Consider the following 22,610-nt stretch of genomic DNA (forward strand, 5'->3'; position numbering starts at 1 on the left):
TTTATCACACAAATGAAAATTGTAAAATTTGTTGTATTAAATGTGTTATTATTATTGTTTTGTTTTATATGTATGATCGCACATGCTGAATTATTTCGTGAATTTACACTAAAAATTTTTTTAAATTAATTCTTTAAAAATATTTCCGGTTTTTGGCAACATTTGACTGCATAGACGTACGCCTTTAGAGTGTTGATTCAAATATAATGCCATTCAAAACTAACGGAATAATATCAGTCACCAGTCATGAGCACAGCTGTACAAAATGAAACTAATCTACGAATTTCTGAAAATACCACACCATACAATTATAGAAAATCACCAGTAATAATGGCATAAAAATGACTTTTGTATTCTTCTACAGCTGGGATAGAATTATGTTAAAATATTAAATAAATCATCGACATTTCAAAACATTCCTCGTTACTGAAACTCTTAATATCAAGCGCACAATTTTGAACTAATGGTTTTATTTTCTTATTCGATATCGCACCAATTCTCTGAGATATCTTAATATACCGTTAATCACCTGATTTTTTAAATAAATGTTTTCGCTATGTATCTGTCAGATGCACCAGTACATATTGTTTACATAATACAATTTACATAATATAATTTTTTTTACATAAATACAATTTGAAGTAGACACAAGCAAAAATACAAAATTTTTCGTAAAAAAACTTGGAAAACAGCAAAAAGGAATTTTCTCTCAGACATAGCATCATCAAAGAAGAAGTAATCATGTATCTGGTAGATAAGGCGCGTCTAATCGAATGTTAAATGTTGAATTTCTAATCTTCCCTTCTTTATAAAGTCGAAGATGCAGCTATCAAGTAGCTGAAATAAACCAGTGAATGCAAATTTCAAGTGATGATGACTAGATGATATACTACAAATACATAATGCATATGATAGTTTTTCTGCATTAAATAAATATCAAAAAAATTGTGAAAATAATTAAAAATGTCTCTAATTAAATTTGTGAATAATTTTTCTAAATATAGAAATAAATAAGTCTTTGTAAATTTTGTAGGCATAGATAAATACAAGAAAAAAGTTTTACTAACTGTTAATTTTACAGTACAAGGATTCAATAAAAATTAAACTTCCTTTTTTTATAAATTTTTGTTTTCAAATTTCACAGAATTCAAAGTTATTTCAAACAACTATTTACCTTATTTAATAGTAAATACATGTCTAGGTACAATATTTGAGGAAATAAGAGCTTTTCCAGTTTTTTGAAATGTATTTTTCAAACAGGGACAAAATGTGTCATAAACCCTGTATGACGAAAATGTCATGAATTATGATTGCATATAAAATAAAAACTCAAAAAAATAAAAATCAAACAAATATCTTTATTCACTAATTTGTTTAACTGTAATAAAACTATTGGATTGGTGCATAATTATCAGGCGTTTCTTTGACGGGCTGTATTTTACTAAAAATTTACAATATTTTATAAATTTATGAGTAAAAATATTCTTTTAGATCATAAAAATGCGTGTCGATAACCATACTCATATTCACCGTATTATGTTGTACCACTTTGAGAAAGGATGGGAAGCAGACCAGTCATTTCGCGATCTCAACGAGCTAACATTGAGGGCACAATTAGCGAAAGTCGGTGCAGGGAATGGTTTGCCCGTTTCAAATCTGGCGACACTAGCTGGAAGATAAGCCAGGAAGAGGTCGACCATAGGTTTTCGACAACTAGGCACTTTTTGTAGACGTGGAAGGAGATGAAGGCTTAACAACTCGAATGCTGGCGGAAAACTTCAGTGTGGACCATTCAACCATCATTTGGTTATTGAAGTAGATGGTGACTACGATTTGGATTCATCATTTAAAAATTTTAATGCTGAATTTTTATTTTTCCTTTTTCATAGTAAATAGTGTAAAAGAACGCCTGATAATGATGCACCAACCCAATATATAACAAGATGAAATAACCACTGGAACATTTAAGCATTAATCGTCGATTTTAACTTTGCCTTCTCCTTCCTTTTCGCTTTTTTCCGGTCTCTTCTCTTCGCAAAATACGGCGTTGTCATCGCCAGAATAGCACAAACCACAGATGTTATGGCTTGAATGTAGTACACCCAGTCATAGGATCCCCTGGTGCCTCTAAAGTAACCTAAGAAAGAACAGATTTTGAGAAGAATTTCAATTTTAAGAAAGAATTTCATTGATATCCTTTTTCGCAAATTTGTTAGTGTGCGAGAAATCTTCGGGGAAACTACTCTCTTTGGTGTATTTTTATTCGACTCATTTAGCATCCTGTTTCGAATAGTTGTTTTAGGATTACATTCCTCATTTTGAATCATGGTCACGTGATTCTTGAGACAATATTCACCACCAAATCAGCGAAACCTCGACGGCAGATATAACGCGCAAGCTCAGTATCCTGTCTACCACGATATGCTGACCCTCTAGAATTTATCATCAAAACTTTCTAAATGAGAGAATTTTTTCTAGATTTTAACTTTCACTTATAGGAGGAAGTTTCCAAATCCGATAATTAATGAATCTCCCCCAGTTAAAACTTTCTCCTCAGAATTTAAAAGCAAAATTTTATTATTGCATTAAAACTGTAAAAAATATTTTTTGTTTTGGTTATTTGAAATCTTTAATCAAATTTAAAATTTATTATCACCTTTGGCCACCACACGAGAATATTGATTAAATTCAATTTCTTTTGAAACGTTTCGATATATTTTCAGTTTCACGATTCCCTTAAGTTGTTAGATATTCAATATTATTAGAATTAAATTATTTTAATTGTTTTTCATATCTCCATGTTTAACCTGTAAATGATCTTTCCAAATGCGACCTACTCCGTAACATCGTAATGCTTTTAAAAATGTAAATGTGCGGTTCATTAATCTTCTAACTTTTGCAGTATTGTAAATCCACTTTTTTATCCTTTTATAAATTATACAGATATTAAAAAGAAACCTTGTTCTTCAGTCTTCAACAATGCATGAAAATTAGGCGATTTAATATTTAATGAAACAAGGTAAAAGGTTTGAATTTCAGAACAAAAAATTTTATCTATTGTTGAAAATTAAATATATAAATTTGCCAAATTTTGGAAACATTCGTCAGCTATTAAATTCCTTTTATTAAAAAGAAAATTTCTAATTTTTTTAAATGGTGTTAAAAGCAATTTTATGCAGTTTTATTTTCGAAAGGTATTGTGGGAAAACGGCAAAACGTAAGCTTAATTTTTAATTAATTGAAATTCTAATAAAATGTTTTAAAAAATCGCACCAAATTGCACATACCCATCCTCCAAGATATATCCGTGCAATATTAGGCGGTTGTAGGTCCATTGGTCTGACCCGTAGAGCACCAATAGACACAAAGAGACAGTCGCAGGCACATTATCATAGTCACTTTTGGCTACCAGCTGATTCGGAGGAGATATTGATTATGTTTAATTTTATTTACATCTTTTAGATAAAACTTCATCTACATGATTCCTTCAGATTCTCAGACATGTAAACCGAACTATTTTAAGGGTTTTGCATATGTTCAGTTCATTTTGTATATGAATTTTTCTATTGGAGTTCTGTTCCATGATATCACAGCGCTATTAAAAGCGAAAATATCTAATTCATCTATCTTTTAATATTAGTGGTTTTGTAATTTTATTTTTCATGATCATAGAAGTCAAATTAAGAAATTTTTCATTGATGTAACTGAAACTTCATAGATATTACATAAAATCCACCTTCAGCTTTCAACAAATTACGTGTTTAAAAATTTGATGAGGAAGTTAACAGTACAAGTACAACAGTAACAGTACAACAGTTTTGGAAGTTAACAGTACAAAACCCAGATTATTTTTTAATTAATTGAAATTTCAAAACAATCTCTCCGAAGTGAATATTCCCACCCTTCAAAATACATATGTGTAGTATTTGATAACTCTAGGTCAAATGATGCGTCTTGTAGAGCAATAACAGACACACATTCATCTTTTAATATAAGTAGAAATTATCACTATCCGTACTAATAATAAGTGTGTCGGTATTCTAGTGCTATACGGGATTTCGATTATAAGTTTATTTAATTAGAAACGTAAATTTTGATGTTTTTTCTCTGTAACTTCCGAAAATAATCCCGTGCAAAAATTATTTTCCCACTGTTTTCAAGTCTAAAAAATTATCTTTCAATAATGATAAATTTAGTTGCTGTAAAATAATCTAATCTAGATTTAATTAACCTTTAAACATATTTTTAAGTATAATTTATAATATTATTTTCATTGTTGTGACTGAAACCGAAATCATTTTTATTGCTCCATTGTTTCAACAAAATTTAAATAAAATATCTTTTAGTTGACAGTTAAAAATATCAAAATAATGCATTGTCATTTAGAGAGCATAAATATAAAAATTTCTTAACTTGAACAAACAAGAAAATGAGTGAAATATAGTAATTCCGATTTACTGCGAAGAGAATAATGATAATTTATAATTATATCCAACTCTTAAATAGGTTTATATCTGTTTGTGACATTTACAATTTTGTATTCTATGAAAATCTTAATGCATTGAGAAATTTGAGCTCAATTTTATCAAAATTCGATAAGGATATTTTCAAAAAAAAAAAAAAAAAAAAAAAAAAAAAAAAACAACAACCTTAATTTTGAATTTTATATAAATAAAACATTTCTTAGTCATTTAAAAGTTTTTAGAATCTTCTTCTTATATTAGAACATTGAGTTATAATAACAAAAGATTTCTCATATACGAAGAATAGAAAAAGTATTGCAATTGTCAAAAAATTCGAACTTGATGTTTTGACGAATATAAATGTTTTAGACCTCTCTGAATTCGATAAACACATTTTTAGCATTATGTTCAATTGTCTACTTTTCCTTAAGTGACAGAGAAAACTCAAAAACGCTTCGAACCAGACAGAAAAAATTTAATATATGGTCTTTAGGCCAAATTTATAGATTTCTATCAAAGTTTGAGCAAAATCCTTTCAGAGGAAGTCTGTCTGTCCGGCTGTTCGAATAAAAGTTGACACAATAACTACAAAACGAAGAGACCTAAATGGATAAAATTTAACATGCAGATTTAATGTAGTAGATACTACTAAAAATTGTGGATACTATCAAATTTTGGACCAAATTCATCAAGGGGTTGAATGTCTGCCGGTTCTGTATTTTCAGAGGCATGTAAAGACGATAGCAGGCCAGGATAGCTTGGTTGGTAGGGTATTGGATTCGCATACATTGGGTTGCGAGTTCGAATTCCGCTGACCGAAGACTGTCCGTGTGTGTGGTGGCTGGCGCACGTATAAATCTATCGTGATCATAAAGTCCTCCATGTCGAGAGTAATACCACTGGGAGTACTGGTTCAGAGGTGATTGTTCTCTGATTCAGGTCTAAATTACGATCTGAGGATGAGTGAACGAAGTCCGTCCCATAAAAAGGATTGAGACGCGCGAGTAGACGTATTCTTGGCTCTAGATGGCGTTACTGAAAAACAAGAGACGCTGTCTTGGCTTAAAATCGCTGAATTCGTCAGCGGGCTTATCTATGACAAGTGCCATTAGAAACAACAACAACAAACACGGTAGCTCATAAACGCCGTGACTTAACTAGGCCAAATTCGGTATGTGATTTTGTGACTGCAGTTGTAGTTCTGGTCAAATTTTGGTTTCAATCGGTTGTAAAACCATAGCTAAGTTCTCCAACCCACCTGTAAGCACACGGAAAAATAGAATAATGGACTGCTGCAACAAAATCGTTTGGAGGGGGGGCGTATCTAAAACTGTTCACCTTTATTATATAGTATGCGAAAAAGTTTTCCGGCGATCACTTCCGCAGGTTGTAATATATGCAAACACAAAAACACAACGAGCCAATGAAATATGAATTGCGGTTTGCACATGAAATAGTAAATTCTGTCAAGTTTTCTGAAGATCACTTCCACTGGCTGTAATATGTAGAAACACAAAACACAACGAGCTGGAGCAACGAAATAAAAATTGTGGTTTGCACATGAAATAGTAAATTCTGTCAAATTTTCAACGAAATCCAAAGTATATGCACCCACCCAAGTTCTATCAACACGATAATTGAAACTGGATTACTAAAATTCAGAATATGATTTTATCATCTAAAATGTGGTTACCTATCAAATTCGTGGTGATATTTTGGATGTTACGATGAGTTAGACTAGTGAATGTGATCCCTACATCAAAGTTATAGATTAATATTAAATTTTCAGCAAAATCCGACAACGTTATTTTCTGTCTTTGTGACATGTGACGCATCACAAATTGGAACCAATGTAAGTGGTCCCCCCAAAATTTTCTCGCATACTCTCTAATGAAAGTGTTATGTCAAAGAAGGCTTTTCATGGCATTGGCGTGTTAAGAAATATTAACCTTGGAATCAATTTATAATTTTTGATGAATCTATGTGTGATCCTTGGCGAGTTTTTTGCAATTAATCTCTGGCATGTGGTTAATAATATACGAAAATCGAATTTTGTTTTAAATCCGTTTTTTAGAATCGGTTGAGATAAAAACTTGGCACAGAACTAGAATGGGAGTAGCAAAATATTACATTTCAAATTTGTTATTTTTAATTCACTGGTCTTTGAGTTATCGCGTTTGAAATGTTCTATGCTTCTGAAAATGCAAACGACAGATGGACATCCGGCTAATGGATTTGGCTCAAAATTTGATAGTTTATCTATATTATAGATGTTAAATGGTTAAATTTCAGTTAATTCTCTTCTTATTGTAGTTATTGCACCAATTTATATTCAAACAACCAGTCAGATAGACTTCGCCTAAATGACTTTCTTTCAAAATTTGATAGAAAGCTGCAAATTTGATGTAAAGACCAAACATCAAATTTCATCCATATAGTTCAATCTTTTTGAATTATCTTTATCACAGAGAAACCGTTGCTTTGACAGCGCCTTTAAGTTGCTGGTCCTCGAGATAAAGACGAGGTTCACTCCACTGTAATGCAGGTTTAAACTAAAATTTGCACTTTAAGATCCGAGGGTCAGCGGGAGCGGGCAGTATGTGCAATTTCACCCATTCCACTCCTAGGGTTGACTTTTTGGTCAGTGAACAGTAAAGCGCCAAATGGGTGTGGCCTCATTCAATTTGGTAGGTTCGGAAGGGCCGGCATTGACTTGATAAAGGATCGGCCTGGAATTGGAACTCTTGTCACAATTCCAACTAGGCCATCTGATCCTTTGGGATCTGTGGGTCTAAACGGCTTCAGTTTTCTGAACTGATTTTTCATAAGTAATCTTTGCCGGCTTATTTTATCCAGCCTGTTAGGCGGTTGTGGTGATATAGCACGACGATAGTATAGATTGAGATGGGCTAATTGCTAGACCAATTAAGAGTCTTCGTTCCATTTTTCCCCCATTATCCCAAAATTCAGTTAATTATTAAATACCCAGAACACACAGCGTCTTCATGCAGCATCCTAAGAACACTTCATGGCAATTACTGAAAAATGATATTTGTAGCTGCATTATGAATATCGGAAGTAGGCCCTTTCAAAGTTGGGTACTTTGTCGAAACATCATTAATAAGAAAATATTCTTACCCACTAGAGGTGAACACAGCAAGCTCATCGGACCATAAAGAAATGCATATGAAGCCAAAGCCATAATGTAATTCTTCGGCTCTATAAACTCGAAAATAAGCATTGGGAACACTGACAGAAGTCCACTGGTGACCAGTCCAAACGCTAATATTCCCACCATCATGACAGCAAAGGTCTTTGCCCATACCATGATCAACACGACCACAGCCAATATAATGAAACTAAGGATTGTGAAATTGTTTTTAGTGAGATAATTTCTATCTATTATAAGAGATATAAATACTCGGCCAAACAATTCTGCCAAGGCCAAGGCCATTAGAAAATACACTTCGTAGCTTCTGTCGATGCCTTTGTCTCTCGCATAATCCAACACAGTGGTTAGTGTCAATATCTGAATGACGACTTCGGCACTCTGTGATACAAGCATTGTTAAAAACGCGAAGTCGAAAAATATAGTCAGAGATTGTAAGGCTGCCTTTTGTTTGGACACCGGTTTTTTGTTAGCTACTTTTGCTTCAGACGTAACGTTGTTTTCGGTATTTTCGTGAACTGATTCAATAAACTTAGGTAAAAGAGTGGCAGTTTGTTCTAATGTATCCTTGTTGTTTTTAAGCAACTTATCTTCTATTAGATGGGGTTTAACATTTATCGTAGTTCCATTATTTATTAATTTTTCATCATCTATCGGCTCCGACGACAAAGAGTTTGGTATTTTGTTATTGCTGGTATCTCTCAGTTCCCAGATGCAATGCTCTTTCTTTCCTTCAATATTTTTCTGTTTCTCATCATCGATATTCTTTATTTTGTTTGCATCAACGAGTTCTACAGGCGCTGCTACTAAAAGCGTGACTTCTTTCTTACTAATCTGAGTAGACGTCTTCTTGGGTTTCAATATTTTGAGATACATTGCGGCGGGCACACCATTCAACATGATTCCTGCCATGATAAGAAAAGTACCGGAGACACCATACGATTGGAAGATCCACTTTATGAGGGGCGGGATGACAAAACCTCCAAAGCATGAGCCGAACATGGACATTGAAATGACGAAAGTGAGGTTCTTATTGAAGTGCTGTTTTAAGACTTGAGGGAAAAGGGTAGTGCTGAAGTTCATTCCCAAACCTGCAAAATAATGATACATTTCAATTCAGATTAATTAAATAAAGTATAAAAATTTTGGAAACCGAATATCAAGATTACGAATAAAATAGATTTAATGTAAAAAGAAGAGAATTTCCCATTAGGCAACTATCAAGGACTGTTGGAGCTGAAGGGACCCGCAGACACGCCGATTAAAAAGATACTAGCCTTGTTCACGAATAATTAAATTGTAAAACATATGAATTCTATGAATTATAAAGTATTAGAATTAATGTAACTGGACAGGCTCCTATCGGATTTCATTGCGTTTGCTCAGTTATTATAGTATTTATAAGCACCTAGCATCAGCCTAAATAATATTATGTGTGAATGCCACTCTATCATGAGTCATTATAAATAAATAAATAAATAGTAACATTTAAATTTTCACAAAAATTAAAAAATAATCAGAAATAGGCCATTAACATATTATTGATACTATTATAATGTAAAGAAAGCGCTGAAATTTGAAATCAAATTGATCAACTTATTAAAGGAGAGGCTTCATGATTTACTCTACCTAATTACACAAAATGCCTAAATTCGCGAAATTAATATAAATTATTTCTAATGTACTAAAAAGAAAACTTTTTTTATGAGAAATATTTCCTATTTTTGATTTATAATTCATTGTACAGGGTGCGGTAAAAAAAAAAATTCGGACAAAGTTATTGCATTATAGAATAAAAGTTAACTAATTTTTTTTTCTTTTCGTTTTGTCTACCTCTTCAATTATAAAATATTTTATAATATATCTCTTAGTTCACGTATTGTTTTATGGCTTTTTTTACAATGTCAAGAAAAAGGTCTGCTATTTTCCAGTTGTACAAGCAGAGAAAACGACGGTGTCAAATCGTTCGTTTGCTTAATTTAATGTGTCTTGGCAAGCAGTGTCTGATACAATCTGTCATTTCAAAGAGCTTGGCAATGATGGTCGACGGCCAGGAAGTGGACGAAAACGCATGATGAACACATTCAATAATTTTATGGCCATCAAAAAACGAGTTCAGCTAAATCCGAGGATTTCCATGCCAAAGATCGCTCGTGAAATGGGAATAAATAATCGAACAGTGCGGCGAATGGCAAAAAAAACAGAGTTCAGAGAAGCTTTACAACTTCCAAAAAGTGCTGCTTATCACTGAAGAAAACTAACTCGTGCGATTCCAAATATGCCAAAAACTTTTGAGACGGGCCGCAGGTTGGCGCTGGGAGTGATTCTCTTTCATTAAAGAGAAGTTCTTTACTTTCCAACAAGCTCATAATTCTCAGAACGATAGGATCTGGTCTCCAAGCATCTCAGAAAATGTCAATATCCAAAGTTGGTCATGGTTTGGGGCAGTATTTGCGCAAGCGGCAAACATCTCTGGTTTTTGTGGATGAGAGCGTTAAAATAAATCAAAAAGTGTACCCGTGGCACATTCTAGAGGCTGTCGTACTTCTGTGGGCCAAAAAGCATTTTGACAATGTAAACTGGACGTTTCAACAAGACTCAGCACCAGTTCAAAAGGCCAAAAAGACACAAGAGTAGTGCAAGGTGCATTTTCCAAACATGATATCGATGAATCTCAATCCCATGGATTACAATGAATGGTCAATTTTGGAGTCAAGGGCTTGCACTAAACCATACAAAAGTTTGGACTCTCTAAAGCAATGGGAATAGGATAGACTTTGTTATAGGAGCACATTCAATGGCATGTTAGATGAACTGAAATATGATGGTCAATATCAAAGAATAACAAGTATAGTCCTTCCAAAAATCGAATTTATTCCTTATATTCTTATTATTCTCAATATCTTAATGGGCTTCTCTCAAAGATTCGACGATTGATTTTAGGAAAATTTAAAAACAACAATTCAATATTGCCAAAAAATATAAAAATATCTATAAAATCTACATTCCATGACTCCTAATAACAGATGAAAAACGTATTTTTAAACATTTGATGAAACATTAAATTTACGCACATTTAATTACAACAATTAAAAAGTATTTTTTAAATTGCATGACAATTAAATGGCTGTCGTTCATAAACATTTTATAATCTTAAAAAGGTGTAAAAATCCTTTTCAGGCAATGATATTTTTTGAAATTGCAGCAAAAGAAATGGCGAAATCTTGTTTCACTTTTAATTAATTGCAACTCCAATAAAAATTTCTAAAAAAAGTCCAGCGAACAATCTGACCTTTCAAAATATGTTTCTGTTAAACTTGATAACTAAGTCAAGTGGTTTCTCTGTAGACAGTCACATACATACATTCTCCATTATTATAAGTAGAGATATAGTGGAAACTTAAAATAAATTTTTCTCAAGTTTAATAAAAAATGGCGCTTTCCGTATGCATTCAAGATTTGAAACTGCAACAGAATAATTAAACTTCTGTATCTTTAAAATCATGTATAGATAATACACATGTAATTTATCATACACCATGAGGAAATCAGTGAAAAATCGATAAGTAAATAACAAACGTGAGCAAGTTAAATCTATCTCTATTAATAATAAAGATGAATGTGTGTGTGTGGAGGGGGGGGGGGAGTACGTGCGTGCGCGCGTGTGTATTGGCACTTCACAGACCATCTATATACATAAAAATGGTATAGAAATCGCTCTTAATGCTTGTTATCGAATAGAAACAAATGTACACAAAGCGTCATACAAACTTTTCAGACTGCTTCATTTTACAGCTGTGCTTAATTCAACATTTCGCTTAATTAATTAATGGATTTGCAAATATTATAAGAATTTCTTAAATGCGAACTTGCTGTTTCACTAAAACCTTTATTCAATTAAAGGAAAGAAAATGAAAAAGAAGTCTGAATATTAGAAACAAGCGCCAAACAAAGTGGAATTAAGAGCCAAAGTAAACTTAACCGTTGCCAAATAGATAATCGCTATAGCTTGCCTATGAGAAATGATGTTCATATCTTCCAAAACTATAATTAAACTATAATTATCTTCCAAAACATATATATTGCTAGAGTTAAGATAAAAAAAAATGTCTTCTTTGGACATATTAGGTAAGTAGGATTTTACTTCCCCTTTTATTCATAGTCTATCCATTTTTACTTTGCACCTCAGTAATTTATTGTCGACTGATTCCAGTCGTAGCAAAAAACATGTTGAAATTTTTTTTTTAAAAATATATCCCATATTAAATGTTCCACTGGATAAAAAAAGAAATCAGTAATCTGAACAAACACGCTAATCGCCAGAATTGGCTAATCTGAGTTAAAATTAGCACACTTTGCACATATGCATTTTTGTTAGGGAAAATATAAATCTAGGAGAGAATTTTTTGAAATTTTAACTAGGACATTAAATAATTAAAAATTAAATTAAACGGCATTTTGTAGTTTTTGTGTAATAACTTACGAAAATATTACAGCGCAAAATATAATTTTTATATCCTTTTAAAAATAAAAAATTTGAAATATTCACTTTTGCCATATATATATATATATATTCCCAATTGCTAAGTTTGAATTGCTAAGCAATGAGTTGAATTATCAAGTTACTTCATAAGAAACGGACATTCGATTCGGCATTTGCTGGATAGTAAAAGGAGCGCGTGTTGAATATAGAGTAAAACGTTGAATGTTTCTTGATACCATTTATATATCGTGAGTTTCTCTATTTGTTGTAGTTCATCTAATTTATAAAAATGAATTTTTGTTTGTTCGTATTCTATGCGCTGCCTTAGCGTTCATCCGATTACGATAAAACTTTGCCAACTTATTGCTTTGAACATAGAAAATCTATGTTTTTCACGTGGCCAGTTGTATGCTGGATACTCCCATGTCGGACAGTAAAGAAGTTTATTTGTTTTTACTGAAGTTGGAAAAACAAAAAAATATTGCGCACCTTAAACTATGCTTAAATAATAAAATAAAAAAGTAGAATAAATATTATTTATACCTCTCCATTACACATCATTCAATTTCAATGAATGTATTCATCGTCGACAAGAAAATAATGTCATTCTTTTTATCATTCCTAATTAAACAAGGGAGCTATTTCAAATTTCAAAAGATATTTTCAAAATTATTTCTTCTGTGGCTGCAACGCACCGGGTACCAGCTAGTTAGAAATAAATATTTTAAATCTGTTCAACCGTTTTGAATAATCTTGTACGATACAAATCTCTCAAACGTTTTGGTGGTCATAATACTTCGACTAAAAGAAATAGGAGTGGGGATGTCGTCAGAAATGCTTGGTTGCATACGTAATATTTTCTGCTTTCTTCACAACCCGTAGCTTTATTCTAATGATCTATTAAAACTAGTTTTAAACATAAATTCTTATTATGATTCTTATTATTCTTATGATTAAACTTATGATTTACCATAGACTAACCCCAGAAAAATGATCACAGTGATAATGTCTTCGGCCAGGAAGCAAGCGCCAACTCCAAGTGCTGAGAGGACGCATCCCGTCAAGGTCACTGCATACAGGCCGAACCTCTCACCACAGTATCCGGTGATAGGTCCTAGAAAGGGATGAAAAAGAGATGCGTTTTAAATTTAACATAAAATTAAGAATGCGAGGGATATCCAGAAAATAAGTCTCTGGATATGCACTTAAAACCAGGGGGGGGGGGTTCTTTCCAAAACTTTCTCGCATACTCACTAATAAAGATGTTACCCCACTTCCCCCGCAAAAAGTTGCGAAACATGAACATAGAAGAGAACACTTTACATAGCACTGGCAAACAACAGCTACAAAATATTAACTTTTGGCTTGAATTTTGTAATTTTACTGATCCTATAGTATGATAATTGGCGATTTTTTTGACAATTAATCCTTGGGATGCGATTGATGATATCCAAACTCAAATTTTGTTTTAGACGCTTTTTTCCTAACTGAATGAAACAAAATTTTGGCAATTTGGTCACAAAATTTAAATACCAAATTTGATGCATTTAAATCACTACGTTTTAGATTTATAGCTTTGAGAAGCTTCTAAAAGTAGAAATTTATAGATGTTCAATCCTTCGTTGGATTTGGCTGATAATTAGATGGCAGTACGCTAGTTCAATCAATATAGTGAATTTTATTCAAGTAGATCTCTCTATTTTTCAGGTCTCGTGTAAACTTATATTTGAACAGCTGGATAGATAGAGTTCTTCAGAATGGATTTTATTCAAAATCTGAAAGAAATCTACAATGTGGTGTAAAGATCATATACCAAATTTCATCCGACTAGCTGAGAGCGTTCGTGAGTTGTCTTTGCTACAGGCAGACAGATAGGCATAATGCCAAAAATGTGTTTTTCGGACTCAGGAAATCTTTTTCGGACTTTGTGAGATTAATCAAAATCTCGAATTCAAATTTCTTGACGATTACAGTGCTTTCTCTATACTCCGTATAAGAGAAAGTAAAAATTAATAGAAAATCTTCGTTATTTTATAATGAAGTATAAGGTTTTGTTTTTTTAAAAAATATAGTTGTCATCATTGTTGGAGCATTTGTTGCATCATTGATGGGCACAAGTTTTTGTATACCCTCGTTATAGAACGATGATACATGCAAGTATTCTTGTTCAAGAAATAAACAGGAAATTTGAAAAAAAAAATGCCTTGTCAGTGTCATAATAACAATTTAATTGTTCCTCTTAATATTTTCTTTATTTCTTTATTATTATGATCTATTATTTATTTCTTTATTTATTTTCTTTATTTCAAGCGAATCATCATCAATCAGAACCAACCAACCCCTCGATCTACTTTTCTCTTTATCGTGAATATTTTCGTTCTTCATTAAAACTTCGCACCCGTCTCTTTATCACCAAATCACGGATAGCGATTTTATCTTTAAACTGTCCTTTATCTTTCACAATTTTTTTCTGTGAATTTCATTTGGTTCAGTGTTCTTGACATTAACCCTTTAAACTACTATTTACATTTTAAATGTTTAGGCCTAAAACGTAAACAAGGTCGAGCTGAAATTCAATTTAAAGATGCAAAAAGAAGTTATAGACACAATGGCGCTATCAAAGTGAAAACTACGTGTGAAAAAAAAAGTGATAAGGTTCTTTTTTTCTTGTCTGTATCATATTTGTTAATATTTAAGTATTGTTTTCATATTGAATCCATTTAATTCTGATCAAATATTCTCTTTATAGTACATCATGTATAATTTATTTTTATTAAGATAAATACGATCAAAGCCGCAGTACAAATAATAATCAACCTCCAAATTCCGTGACTGCAATGATAGTTCTGAGTTAGATTTTGGGAAAGCCAATTTTCAGTCGGTTGTAAGAAGAAAGGGTCTTCTAAAACATAAATTCGCAATTATTAAAGAATATGCGAGAGAGTTTTGTGGAAACCTTTCCAGCAAGTTATTTCACATTTTAATAATTAACTTACCTCCCGAACACCTTACCAACATGCATAGGAAAAGCGGGTAGGACGCCATTGCCCTGTCGGTGTTGTAGCGTCCCAGAATCTCGACAAAGAGCAGGCCGCTTAGCTTCGCTGGCATCATGCAAAGAAGACTGATGAACGTGCAGGCCATCGTTGCGAGCCAGCTGTCTCGACTATTCAATCCAGTTGATTTCATGGTAGATCCCTGTGACTACTCTGAAAAAGAGAAAGATTGGTTTGAGAAGAGATACGTCGGTTCAAGTTGCTCTTGATTTTTTGAGAAGTTCCGTGTGATTCAGGTTTCTGTGTTAGGATCCACCCGATAAAGATCTGTTGACTTTAAGACGCTACCCTGGAATAGCCGTTTAGAGCTAACAATCTGTTAGCGATTTTTTTTTACTGACTTATTCTCCGATTTGATTGAGGAACTATTGAACAGTTATTTGATATTTATAAATAATGCAAACCAAGATGAGAACAAGTTTTTCTTTATACACATATATAACGCTGTAAATAATAGAATTGATTTGTTACGCTACTTTCTTAATTGATCGATAAAGTTATTGCACCCTGAGCATATGGAATTGCCTTATCAGATGAAATGCAATGAAATGATGTAATGTAGTTTAAAAAGATGTAAAGGCAAATAGTGAGTAAGATGTATAAAATGGGATATTTACTTATATGTGCAAAATAAAAAATTTTCTTGTGATTTTCATCATAAATGACATTTTCAATATTATAAGTATATTTCTAAAATGCAAAAGTATGGCAACATTATTAGTATGTAAGCTTGAATCACACATTTGGGCACGGATTAACTACCTCGATTAGAAATTTTTTAAAGTAATAAGTAATAATGATATTTAATTTTAAAAAATTACTAAAATTTTTTTTGAAAACATCTACCAGTGGATCTTGAGAGGTTATGAAAACAGAATGATAAGAGTTCAAAACTATATCAAACAATATTACTCATAAAATGCTGGTTTCAAAATAGAAAAATTACATTAAAGTATCTTGCAGTATCAATTAGTTATTAGATTCATTCACTTTTAAAATGAAAGAGTAAAAATGACATTTTATTTTAATTTTTTGTTTTCACAAGAATAATGATACTTTTCCGTTCTCAATATGAGAATGGCCCTTTTAAAGATAGTAACACCCAGATAGATAGATATCTGTATTTGGTAGCTTTTAATGAAATTAATTACACTTTGATTGGAAAACACTAATTATACTTAAATTAGCGGTAAAATTACTAATAATTACATTTTAATTAGTGATAAAAATTGAGCTTTCCCTTAATGAAAATTTCATTTCAGCTGCTCTACGAGGTATCTACATTTATTAATGGTTCAGTCAAGAAATGTTTGCATAGCAAGTGCAAAGCAAACAAAACTGTCTGAAGAGAATTTCGATTGAGTTAATAAATTTTTCAAGCTTAAAATAAAATTTTTCATTCTAAAGGAATAAGGCGTGCGAGCCTTCATTTCAGCTGTCTTATGGAATTGAGCAGCAATCGCATCCACAATTTAAAGAACGGAGAGGTCAGACTATCTAAAGAATAAAGAAGAAATTTTAAATCTGTTGAATACATTCCACTTCAGAAAAATTCAGAATGGTCACTTTTAGGACAAGGCTATAAGTTTTCCCCTGATATTTTATATATGAATTATTGTAGCAAATCATACCCTTCAATAGTAGAGAAATTCCCGTAGTTGTTGTAGAAATTTAATGGAAACTACGGAATTGCTGATATAAAGTGAAAATTTAAGGGTAACTACAAAAAGCACAGCAAATAGCCTCTTCTCAAATCTTCGCTTATAGCAATGCTGGTAGTAGTGAAAGAATTTTAACATGATTTTAAAAAAAGCGGAATCTTGTTCCAACATCAGTACAAAAACACTGGAGTCGCTCCTCATTACAAAATTGTATATGAGAGTTTGTTAAAAAATTAAAATGAGCTTAACTTCATAACGATGAATTAAAAGAAGGAAAAATGCTTGCTATTTAATAAAAAAAATTGTAAATATCTAACAAATAGTATTAATTTGTTTAATCAATAAAGTGTTGTATGATTTTTTCAAACAAAATTATTTTATTAATGTATTTAGTCAATAATAAATGTCTATAAATAATTTGAGTAATATTTGAAAATATGTGTTTTAATTAATTAAAATTCTTTGTAAGTATCAATTCTTCTATAGTTTGTTGATGATACGTTATATGTTATGAATCGGTAAGAAGTGTCACTGATGACCAATGTTGGAAGGATGGTATGGATGGCAAATCGAACTTCAGAGATATGAAACAGCAACAAAAGTCTGAAATTCTTTATGTACAGTTTGTGGTTAGAAATACAGAAGCTTAGATCTACATACAATTAGTCTTTAATATTAAAGAAGGTAATCAGATTTTTACCATTTATTTGAAAATAGGTTAGGAGTGAAGACAAACAGTGAACAATGTTCGCAGAAGGTAAACATCTCATATAATTTAGGAAAGAATAATGTCTCTTTATGAACTTCAATATAAGAATAAAGGAGTAAATTCAAGAATATTTTAGTGATCGGCCTTTGTAACCATTGCAATCTTTTTCTATAGTCTTAAATTGTAATTTGAATTAATAATATAGTAAAAGCCATAAAAATCAAGACACCCAGAAAAAAAATAAGTCGAATGTAATAAAATTTAGCATTCAAAGACTTTTTGACTTAACGTGCAAAACCCACTGAATAACCGGTGCTCTAGTGCGTCAGAATTGCAGATCCAGCATAGTTTCAGTTATATTCAAGTCACGATTTAAAGCAGCACTAGGGCTATTTTGTAACGGCCCTCGTAATTTTGAGCCGCGGTCAGATAGCGAGGACAACACATGAGCTGACAACCTTTTTCCAAACTTCCTCGCCACACCAGCGGGAGGACGTTCGGCCTCGACGGATTTAGCTGCAGCAGACCCACTTTCACGACGATTCTTCGGTGGAATCGAGTCTCGAACCTGACACTATCCGGTTTCGAAGGCGAAACCTTACCACCAGGCAAACGTGGCTCCTGGGTACAGCATAAGAAGAGATTCTCGATCGATCGATGGATTCTCGAATTCCCATTATAATTCGATTGGAAATAATATTTTTGAGGTATAAAGATGCCTCGCCAATGGATTCATGATTAATATAGACATATATCAGAGTTTCAAAGACTCCGATTCATCGGACTTAAAGGAATTGTGTGAATTTACAGAAAAATATTTCAGTGTTTCGGTAGGAATGATGCTTCGAAGAAACGATAGTAGAAAAAATGGATAATATCGGCAAATTTCGTCATTTCAATTGAAGTCATCAGTCAGAACAATACAAAAAATAGGAATCGATCGTGAAATCGGTCGTCACAGTACCAGAAGCTTCGACTAACCAATATTTAACCATTTTTGGTGATTGAGTTTGTTTTTATATTTCTATAAAATATTAGAAATCTTTTTATTTAGATTTCCATTCATTTTTTTTTTCTAATTTCATTACAATTAATGTCTTGTTCATGCAATAGTCGTGTTTTGAGTGTCCTTTCATTTCTGTTTGTTTCTTTTATTATTTATGTTCTGACAACTCACAAAATGGAAGAATACAAAATAAATAAATAAAGGGACCAAATTGTTAACAGTGACGAAAAACGACCTCCTCTCAGCTCCAACATAGCGTCGATTGCTGAAATCAAGTAATAATAATATATCACCTTAAATTGGCTGTCTAAATAATCATGCTCATTGGCTGCTTACAAATGAAGAAAAGCTTTTTTATCAATTGAAGCAAGATAAATGTCTTCTTTCTAGTTATTTAGATATAAAAATTTTTAAAAAATCGAGAAGGGAACACAATTTAAAGAAATATAACTTGCTAAAATTTTCTATAAAATAACATATAGCTTCAAGGTATTACTGCAAATATCATTGCCATTAAGGGCCATCAAATATCGAAAATTCTTTTACTTTCTCATTTACAAAGAATAAAGAAAGTATTGAACTCAAGATTTGATGAATCTTTGCGTTTCAGATCTTCTTGAGTAAAAAAAAAAAAAAAAAAAAAAAAAAAAAAAATTGGAAATGACTTTTCTCCGTCTTTCTGTCTGTAACAAAGATAACTCAAAAACATTTTGAGCTAGATCAGTGACATTTCGTATAAGGACTAACCATCTTTTGACACATTTGCAGATTTCTAACACATTTTACGTAAAATCCGTTCAGAGGTAGTTTGCTTCGAATGTAAGTTTACACGATGATTACAAAACGAAGAGAGCTAGATGGATAAAATACGGTACACAAATTTGACATCTAAAATATAGGTATGTATCAAATTTAGAAACAAGTCTATGAAGGAGTTCACCATACGTTGGTCTGCAGTTCAAGAAGCACGTAAATGCGATAACACAAAACCGCACTGACTTAAACATATCAAATTTTGTATGGGATTCTGTGACTACAAATGTAATTTTGTATCAAATTTTTGTTTCAATCGATTTTGGAAAAAGCGGTCTAAAATACAAATTCGGGAAATAACTAAGAATCAATAGCCAAAAAATTCGCCAAGGACCTAACGATAGATTCAATGAAATTGCTAAATTCCCACCGAAAGTGAATATCTCGTAATTATTGTACACCGATGACATGCAAGATATCCACAATTTTTTGAGGTGGATGGGGGATGACATTGTTATTGGAGAGTATAACAGAAAATTTAGGGAAGACCACACAAGCATCTAAACTAATAAAAAGAGATGAATACATTTTTTTTTCGTTACCACTTCAATCCTTTAGCCATTATGCTTCTTTGAATCTGATAAGTTGTCGGTGCTTGAAAAAAATGCATTTCTTTTTTTTATTACTATTATTCAAACACCGGAGTGGAGTTCAGATAAATAACAGTTCATCATTCAGTTACAATCTGATAAATAGTAAAAGAAACCAAACACATTTCTTTTCCTTGTATCTCAAGTGTAATCTTTCTATGTCACGAATATCACTTGTCACGATAAGCTCACAATTGACCTTGAATATTTATTCCACTTATCATTGTTAGTAATAAAAAAATCGCAATAAAAAGTCAAAAGGATGAACGTTTTAAATAATGTAACCAAATATTCTGCGGTTCGCTCTGGAACGATCCAGAATTTTAGGAAAACTAGGATTTTAAAATCTAGGATATTAGATACAAAAATTAGGATAAATATTAGACTTAGCAAATAAATAGATTTTCTCAAAAATTTTTTATAACAATTAAAAATAAAGGAAAAAAACATATATTTTGCTATCAAACTGGATTTTTTTAAGTTGGTTCATACATATTGGTTTTTGTCTCAAGGTCTATATCATGTGTAAAAACTGGGAATGATAATTCTTCAATAGCTAATTTTTTGTATATTAAATATGATAATTTTTGTGTAATATAAAAAAGTTACTGATAAATAAAATTGGGATGATTTGGAATATCTAACAAGTTTGAGACACATTTTTCAAAACATCGAGACATCTCGGATTAACCCTTTGTAAGGCCATGGAAAGTATGCTTCCCACCAAATTCATCTATCTTTGGGTGAATTTATATAGATTGGCTAAGTTCTGACACATTTTTCAATAAGACAGAAACCTAAATGCTACAATTCCTTGTCTCACACAAAAATGTGTGTCTTGACTTGTTACTTAATTATTAATTAACACAATACATTAATTAATCAAATTAAATTTATCTGATAAGTTAAATAAGCCAGTCTCATTCCTAAAAATATTTTACTATACTATGACTAGAAAAAAAAATTGTATTTTAAAGGGTTAATATCACTCATATATATCGTACAATATATTGTACGATATAAAACAATATTCCCAATATTGTAGAATATTAAATAATGTAGTGCAATATTGTTCAACAGATTATGCTACCCAGGAAGCCAGATACTTTTGCCCTAGATCTATCAACCATGGTGTGTATATACTTTAGAGGATGGTTTTTTGGAGAATGGCACCTGGGAAATTTTTGGACACTTCAATAAAAATTTTAATTATTTAAAAATTAAATTGAATTTTAACGCTCTTCCGTTGTAACTTCCGAAAATATTATTATACAATAATGAATTTCTCACTATTCCAAAACATTAAGAAATAGTCTTTTTAATGAAAATATCGTTGTCATGCTAATTTTTCATGATTTTCTGCAATTTCTTTAAAAAAATTTTGTATAATTTTTAACAATAGATCCCATTATTGAATTAAAATTAAAATCGTTTCCATTCTTCTGTCAAATATTCAATTACGTGATTTTCTTCAACATTTTTCGACATTTTTTGTTGAAAAAAATAATACTTTCTCCTATTTTTATTTACTTCCAGGTGGCGCTGTAACTAATCTCAACAAACGACGCAGATCTCTTTAATATACGTAGACACCAAGTATATTGCAATATTTGTCGCCGTTCTCAAGTTAATTTGGGGTGCAATGAATGGATGGATAATCTATATGTGCCAAAATTTATTTGAATCCGTTAAGCACTCGGAAAACAGTTACAGTGACAAGATTTTCAGGACGCTCTGAAATATGGAAAAGTAATTCAGATAATGGAAATGGGCTGATTACAGTCGGAGAAAATAAAATAAGAACTGAATCTACAATATAAAAATAACGAAATAGCGGAATTGCAAAATGCAAAACATAAGTAAGAAGTAAATCAGTCGATTTTTCTATTACCTATGCCATTTTCGTTTGAATTTTATTCTTCTGTATCGATCCTATTGGAGGTGACTAAATTCTATAAACAACAATAAAAATTGGAAAGCAGATATTTTTTTAAAAATTTAATCTATTTTATCTTTATACATGAAATATTTAATGATAATAAAGAAAAAGTAATTTCTGTTTATCGCATGCAAATAACCATATAGGGTTTTTTTTGTTTTGTTTTTATTTGTAAAACATGCAGATAGAATAATATCGATTTTTTTAAAAGAAAGTGTTCAGAATATACTTAGTTATTTGTTTCTCTTCACTAAAAATAAGTCCATCTAATCTCTGTACTCAAATATTCAAATTCAGAATACAAAGGTTAAAATTTATTTAAACGTGCATGGAATAAAGATACCCTTTCATATGTCATGTACTGATAACGAATAGAATCAAATCATGCAATTTATGAATTTCAGTGCAAAGCCAATATTAAGTACTTTTCAAGTCATTTAATATATAACTGAGCATTGCCTTACATTTTTTCTTCAGAAAAAAAATGCAAAGGATTTCAAAATTTCATTTCACATTTACGTGTATCAAGTGAGCGTTAATCGTCTATTATTCGCTGCTTAATAAATGCAAAAATTCACTTTATACGATATTTGCATTTCAAAATGAAACATAAAAATGCGAAATAAAAATTAATTAATCAATTAATTAAAAATTAATTTTTTAATTTTAATTTCAATGAATTTCAGGTTGTTTTATACATACATATATATATATATATATA

At 31.5% G+C, this 22,610-nt stretch overlaps 1 protein-coding gene across 2 annotated transcripts in view; it reads right to left on the reverse strand.

Moving 5' to 3' along the window:
- Positions 1–1,350: 1,350 nt before the first annotated feature.
- The window catches only part of LOC129988033 (uncharacterized), a 28,263-nt gene continuing 7,003 nt past the window's right edge, over positions 1,351–22,610 (reverse strand). Inside the window, exons 2-5 of one of the 2 annotated variants that reach the window (XM_056096120.1) lie at positions 15,112–15,319; positions 13,086–13,229; positions 7,602–8,723; positions 1,351–2,137 (exon numbers count right to left, since the gene is read on the reverse strand). In XM_056096120.1, coding sequence (XP_055952095.1) covers positions 1,965–2,137; positions 7,602–8,723; positions 13,086–13,229; positions 15,112–15,304 — 1,632 coding nt within the window. In that variant the 5' untranslated portion in view covers positions 15,305–15,319 and the 3' untranslated portion in view covers positions 1,351–1,964. Of the gene's footprint in view, positions 2,138–7,601; positions 8,724–13,085; positions 13,230–15,111; positions 15,325–22,610 lie in introns of both variants that reach the window. The other variant, XM_056096119.1, reaches the window with a different exon arrangement.

The sequence above is a fragment of the Argiope bruennichi genome, chromosome 10 (assembly GCF_947563725.1).
Source record: "Argiope bruennichi chromosome 10, qqArgBrue1.1, whole genome shotgun sequence".
Classification (NCBI taxonomy): Eukaryota; Metazoa; Arthropoda; class Arachnida; order Araneae; family Araneidae; genus Argiope; species Argiope bruennichi.